This window comes from Monopterus albus, unplaced genomic scaffold (assembly GCF_001952655.1).
Source record: "Monopterus albus unplaced genomic scaffold, M_albus_1.0 scaffold3.1, whole genome shotgun sequence".
NCBI lineage: Eukaryota > Metazoa > Chordata > Actinopteri > Synbranchiformes > Synbranchidae > Monopterus > Monopterus albus.
This window is the reverse complement of record NW_018127883.1, coordinates 10,839,256-10,846,251: the sequence shown is the minus strand read 5'-3', so window position 1 is coordinate 10,846,251 and position 6,996 is coordinate 10,839,256. Positions and strand designations below refer to the sequence as shown.

Genomic DNA, 6,996 nt, shown 5'->3' with positions numbered 1-6,996 from the left:
GTGGTGTCACCAAGTGTTGAGTGGACTATAAGCAGCTTGTTGAACTACAACAGATGATTTATCATCAAAATGTATCACAGCCATGTTATTTTAGGAGAGATTTACATTAAATGCACACATTCCTTTGCATACACATAAGGACTACATGTGTGTTTTTGATCCCATTTGGACTCAGACTGACTTTGGTTCTCCTTTCTCTGTTTCGTGTTATAGCAGAACCTGGAAAGAGAACAGTTTTATTTAAAAAAAAACAGTAGCCACCATTAATATCAGCAATTACACCTGTGGTTTACCCACTATTACAAGCTATGACCCGTCAAAATGTCTGGTATATATAAAGGCCTCAATGGGACATAGGTTTGGAGTGACCCCTTTTTTTTCAACCTTAACAAGTCAAGTCAAATGTCTGAGAGCGCAACATGTTACTGGACCACATCCAAATCCAGTGCTGATGCATTAATCTGAAAATCATCTTCAGTGAAAAAAATGCTTCAAATAGTAGCTTCATGTCATTTAATCTAGTCCTTAAACCCTCTTGGTCTGTGTCTCTGTTAGGGCGATAATGTCTTGGTGAACACCTACAGTGGTGTCTTGAAGATCTCAGACTTTGGAACCTCTAAGCGTTTGGCGGGAGTCAACCCTTGTACAGAAACATTCACCGGTAACTTCTTTATGCTAATTCTTCCTGAAATAAATTCTGTTTTCTTGCTAATATCTTGTACACAACTGGCAACGAGTTGGTTCATTGAGAGAATCAGTCCCACAGATTTAAATTGAAATGGATATCACAAGGGGTTCTTTGAAACTGTTATGAGGATTTCATTAACTCTTTGTGATACGTCCATGGAGCTCAAATGAATGGGAAACGTAAGAATAGCCAGATTTCCCTTCAAATGTAGCGCAGATTTTAACAGAACACTAGCAAAAGAAAAAATGTGGATGGCAATGCACCACATGAAAATGTTTCCCGCTTGGGGAGCTTTCAGGTGTGAACATATGATACATTTTTGGGTTTAAGACAAATTATTAACATTAAAATGACAAAATCCTTCTCCTTTTTTAATAGAAATTTTAATAAAATGATCAGAAAAATAACAACGTACGCTATTATATGAGCTGTACTAACAACTTGTCCAAAACAAAGAGGATAAATGACTGCAATATTGGCTCACGCTGAAAGAACCCGTGCACCAGTCCTAGTTTGACAAAGGGCTGTCATACATAAACAGAAGTAATTCAGTCTGGGCTGCATAAATGGAGTCATAGACATGCTGCAAAGCCAGACTATGAGTGTAAATATTAAATGAGCCTCAAAATGTCAAGAGCCACTATCAGCCTCTATGGAAACACTAGACACACGAGCGTGTGCGAATGTGTGCACACATAAGGACATGCACATTCATTGGCCATCTGGACTCCTCCAGCAGCCAGCAAGGTGTGTAATTACATTAGCTAATCAAGCAGAGGCAGAAGGGTGTTTACCTTTCATTAACAGGTGTGTTTATGTGTGTGTGTGTGTGTGTGTGTGTCCTTATCTATTTCTCCTCTTCTGCTTCTTCTCTGAGTCTGTCCTCTTACAACTCTCGTTTTACATCAGCATTTAGAGCAGTTTACACATGCTAAATCTGCCTAGAAGTACAGAATACAGTCAAAATACAAATAAAACATAATTAGCAGATTCTTCAGTACTCATTCTTTGGGAGTATTTCTAATCTCGTATCATTCTCAGTCATCATATTGTCGCAGAAATCTAGTTTTTCTCTGCACATTTGCAGCTGAAGCTTGAATTTTAAGCTCCTGGTTTGTATTTAAAAGCGAGTGATGTACAGTTAGCACCAAACTCAGATTCTGTCTTTTTGAATACCTCCTTCAGTAAGATTAAACTTGGGTTTCTAATCAACCTTCAGATAAGATAAGCCATTTTTTTCCCACCGGTCCACAAAAGGTACTTTCAGTTGAACAAACATTTGCTGTCAGTGTAAACAAGGTAACTGCCACTCTTTATCAATTCAAATGAGTGTTCTACATTTCTGTTTCCCTCTCTGTTTGCAGGCACCCTTCAGTACATGGCACCAGAAATCATTGATAAGGGCCCTCGAGGGTATGGGGCCCCGGCTGATATCTGGTCCCTGGGATGTACCATCATAGAAATGGCCACTGGCAAACCTCCCTTCCATGAGCTGGGGGAACCACAAGCAGCCATGTTTAAAGTAGGAACCTGAGTCTTTGTGTATGTTTTTGCTTAGAGGGTATATTGAAAGAAGGTCAAAGTACAACACAATACCCCCTTAAAACTTGTCAGTTGCTAACAGTTGGTAGCGTTTTCAAATATTTTTTGTTGAGATATGATCCGAAGTGTATCTTAATGTGGAGAGGTGCTATCAGAGAGTTTTATGGTTAGCAGTGCTGAGATATTACCTTCTGTGAGCAAGCCTCACCGTTCTAACCAATCAAAGAAGGCCACGCAGCTGCCAATCAACTCATGATTGTGCTTCTGGTGTACTTCTCATCTTTCACCAAGACTTCAAGTTAGTATTAGCTGCTGAAAGAAAACTGGAAGAGACAAGCTAGCAAGCTCCCAATTCCCGCATTAACTGAGACAGAGGCTGCTTCCCAGGTTTCTTATATAGGTCCATGTATCTCTCATGTGCATCTTTTCCTTACATCTTATTCTCGCCCATGTAAGATGCAAGTCAAAGATACAAGGAAAAATATTTGAGGAGAGAGGAACTGAGGAAATAAGTTAGAGACATAAAACGTCCTTTCCTCAAATCCTTCATCTGAACAGCTGATTTCCAATAAAGGGCGTGTTGGTCATTAAAAGACTTCCGCTTAGGATGGGCTCTTGTTTCCTCGCTCATGGCTCCCCCAGCAGCCTCCTCACTCCTTGATCCTGAGAGCAGATATAAGAGGCCTGAGGTGTCCTCAATCCTTGCTCGACCTGGACAAGCAAAGATCGAGGAATGCAGAGGAATGATCGATTAAGAGACTTGGGAAGCAGCCAGAGGACACCGTGAGCATGCAGATGAAGGGCTGGGTGGAGCATAATGAAGCAGGTAGAGGGATCTGGAAAGCCAAGTAGTGCAGAACTTGTATAATGTAGCTTTGAGTTAATTTGTTTTAAGATATTTACAGTATCATTTAAAGCTGTAAATATTTTCCTCTTTACACAAATATCCAGCCCATGAGTACTTTGTGAGACTATTCAGTGTGTCCTGTGGATGTGCGTTGCAGGTGGGCATGTTTAAGATCCACCCAGAGATCCCTGAGTCATTGTCACTGGAGGCCAAGGCGTTCATCTTGCGCTGCTTTGAGCCAGACCCTCACAAGAGAGCAATTGCCTCTGATCTGCTCAAAGACACTTTTGTCAGACACAACACCAAGGGCAAGAAGGGCAAGATTGCCTACAAACCCTCAGGTTACCACACATGTACACAGAGATATACAGTGCATTCTCCCATAAAGAAGTAGGCTCCACACAATTAGTTCTAGATGTTTGTTTTCTGTATGCATGTGGTTTTGCAGACTACATCCACAGTGTTTCGCTGCCGGCGCAGCTGCAGTGCGAGGCCGCTGGGAGCAGCAGCAGTGAACATGGCTCTGTGAGTCCGGACTGCGACTCCAAACACGATGTTTTCTTCCAGAGAAAGAAAAGCTCTGGCTCCGAGAACCTGCTCAAACCCCCCAACTCCAGCTACCTGAGGTGTGTATGTGTGTTGTAATATGATCTACACTCATGTAAAATGTGCTATTCATAATGAGTACTTTTACTTTTGGTACTTTAAGTATATTTTGATGCCAGTACTTTAGTTCTTTTACTTAAGTAGCATCTTGAAAGTAAATAATTTGAGTACTTTTTTTCTTTCACCTTGTTTTGATAGAAATCCATCAGCAATGTGTTTTATGAAAGCCTTGAAATATATCAGACCAAATTTGTTTCAGCTGCTGCTGCTTTGCTGAATGTACATAATAAAGATCATTACTGACTCAAACACTGATGATAACCTGACAAATTCAGTTTTAATGGCACTGGAACAGCCTTTTTCCAAATGTAATACTGAATGCAAAAACAAAGTATTACACACTCTGGCTGTATTAAAACTGTATGTTGCTGCTGACAAAATCCTGCTGTAGTACACATCATGTGAAAAGATGTGAATGAATGTGCATGTGTGCCTGAGAGTCTGTGTGTGTTTGGCTGGCAGGTGGCGTTATTGTGCTCATGGTGCACTCTGCTGCCTTTTACAACACTGATATAATGAAGTCTAATAATTTTATGAGGTTCAGCTAGCGTCTGAGCACACACATACACATCTGCACATGCACAGTCATGTGTGTGTATACATTCATGCACGACTTGTGATGCTGACTCATGCTGTCTCTGCACTTTCCTGGGCACACACAGTAGCCAGGAGAGGCTTGTATCTGTAAATAAACTGAACTGCACGTCACATTGTTGTAAATCATTTGTTGTAAATCATTTGTTGTGTTATATTGCTGTGACATCACGCTGTGTGTGTGTTGCAGCGTGCCAGATGAGGGATTGGTGGCGGAGGACCGCAATGCCCCCCCTTCCCCTGAGGACAGAGACAGCGGTCTGTTTCTGCTGAAAAAAGACAGTGAGAGACGGGCCATTTTGTACAAAGTCTTGAATGAAGACCAGGAAAAGGTCATCTCCAACCTCAAGGAGAACTACATCCAGGTCTGTGTGTGTCAGTGTGTGTCTGTCAGTGAGGAAGAAGTGCTTGTCTAATTTCTTAATATGATAATATTAAGATTCATAATAGACAGATGAATAATCTAAATTATATAAGAACATAAATAATCTTTTCAGATGTAGGATTTAAAAATTCCAGCTATTAGTGACGCCCAAGAGTAATACCAAAAACAGATGCCAGGGAGATGACAATGCGTACAAATACCTGTCCTCTCTTGAAACCCATTTGGGACTTTCCACTGATGAGATGAACGCAACACCAATTAATTTTTCCTAGAAATAAGGACTTAAGCCAACAAGTATGTTGTAAATGTTTAAAACTATTTAAACATAACCAAATTATTGTTTTGTTCATTATAAAAATTCAGAATAAAATTCAATAGTTTTTTTAACTTTTCAGTGTGAAGCTGGTTTTCCATCATAACATCCAGTATGAAAACCCCAAAAAGAAGAATAAAATTTGAAGTGCACACAAGCAAATAAGCTAAATAAAGGATGTTCAAAGCGAGCTGTGTCAGCGAGGTCACGTTAATCAGTTCAGGTGGAATTCCCAAGTGGTTGTTTACTCAAATAAATAAATAATTAAATAAAAATGCAGGAATGTGTGTGTGAATATGAACCTGCAGTTCTGTGTCAGTGTCTTTTCTGAAATTACCACTTGGGCGTACAAATGATAGATGTTTTAAAGTCCTACAAATGACGGCTTTAATGACACTGAAGAACCTCTAAATTTGCAATGTTAATACCTGAGAGAGTTTATCTTTATGCTCTATGCTGTAGTTAAAACACTATATATATATATATATATATTATAAATAGACTTTACATTGTAATATTAAGTATAAAGCTATGTTACTTTGATCCATCTTTGTATGTACATTTGTGTGTGTGTGTGTGTGTGTGTGTGTGCAGGGCAGCGAGGAGCTCCAGCTGTCTGTCGAACACATCAAGCAGATCATCTGCATTCTTCGAGACTTCATCCATTCCCCTGAGAGGCGCGTTATGGCAGCCACCATCTCCAAGCTCAAGCTGGACCTGGACTTCGACTCCACTTCCATCAACCAGATACAGCTGGTGCTCTTTGGTTTCCAGGACTCGGTCAGCACACACATGCACAGCTGGAAATTCACATACAGTACAGTGCAGTAGAAGCTCTCGTTAGTACCTTTACAGGGATTTGGCCTCATTAATCAATAAACCTCTTAAACCACTTTTTAAACAACAAAAAATGTCAATGTAAATGTGAACTTTCTGATGATTTTATCGACTCGGCAATGACTTTCAAATGGAAAAAGTCAGTAACTTTTCTATCAGTTTGAATTTTGGCATGAATGAGCAGTATGTTTTGTTTTCATATAAAACGATGCAGATTCTAATTGTAGAAAAAATAATTACAAACTTTTCAACTTCAGTTTTTTATGTTAGGAACAAGATATTTCAGATTTAACTGTATAAATGCATTAATTATCCTCCCGTGGGCCCACCACCTGCAGGAGGATCTGTAAGGGGCCGGTGCACAGTGGATTGGGCAGGGGCCCCGACGACCTGATCTCTGGACACGGAGACTAGCCCTGGGGACATGGAATGTCACCTCGCTGGTGGGGAAGGAGCCCGAGCTTGTGCAGGAGGTTGAGAGGTACCGGCTAGATATAGTCGGGCTCACCTCCACACACAGCTTGGGCTCTGGAACTTTACTCCTCGAGAGAGGCTAGACTCTCTACTACTCTGTAGTTGCCCGCGGTGAGAGGCGGTGGGCTGGTGTGGGCTTGCTTATAGCTCCCCAGCTTAGCCGCCATGTGTTGGAGTTTACCCCGGTGAACGAGAGGGTCGCTTCCCTGCACCTTCGAGTCGGGGATAGGTCTCTCACTGTCGTTTGTGCCTATGGGCTGAATGGCAGTGTAGAGTACCCGGCCTTCTTGGAGTCTCTGGGAGGGGTGCTGGAAAAGGCCCTGACTGGGGACTCCATTGTTTTACTGGGGGACTTCAATGCCCACGTGGGCAGCGACAGTGACGCCTGGAGGGGCGTGATTGGGAGGAACGGCCCCCCCGATCTGAACCCGAGTGGCGTTTTGTTATTGGACTTCTGTGCTAGTCACAGTTTGTCCATAACGAACACCATGTTCAAGCATAAGGGTGTCCATCAGTGCACATGGCACCAGGACACCCTAGGCCGGAGGTCGATGATCGACTTTATGGTTGTTTCATCTGACCTCCGGCTGTATGTCTTGGACACTCGGGTGAAGAGAGGGGCGGAGCTGTCAACTGATCACCACCTGGTG

General features: G+C 41.9%; 1 protein-coding gene across 1 annotated transcript in view; it reads left to right on the top strand.

Annotated features, from left to right (window-relative positions):
* map3k15 (mitogen-activated protein kinase kinase kinase 15) overlaps nucleotides 1–6,996 on the top strand; it is a 28,904-nt gene that overhangs the window by 13,639 nt on the left and 8,269 nt on the right. The window contains exons 18-23 of the mRNA XM_020604248.1: nucleotides 556–661; nucleotides 2,053–2,210; nucleotides 3,235–3,418; nucleotides 3,526–3,703; nucleotides 4,528–4,702; nucleotides 5,630–5,815. Coding sequence (XP_020459904.1) covers nucleotides 556–661; nucleotides 2,053–2,210; nucleotides 3,235–3,418; nucleotides 3,526–3,703; nucleotides 4,528–4,702; nucleotides 5,630–5,815 — 987 coding nt within the window. The remainder of the gene's footprint in view (nucleotides 1–555; nucleotides 662–2,052; nucleotides 2,211–3,234; nucleotides 3,419–3,525; nucleotides 3,704–4,527; nucleotides 4,703–5,629; nucleotides 5,816–6,996) is intronic.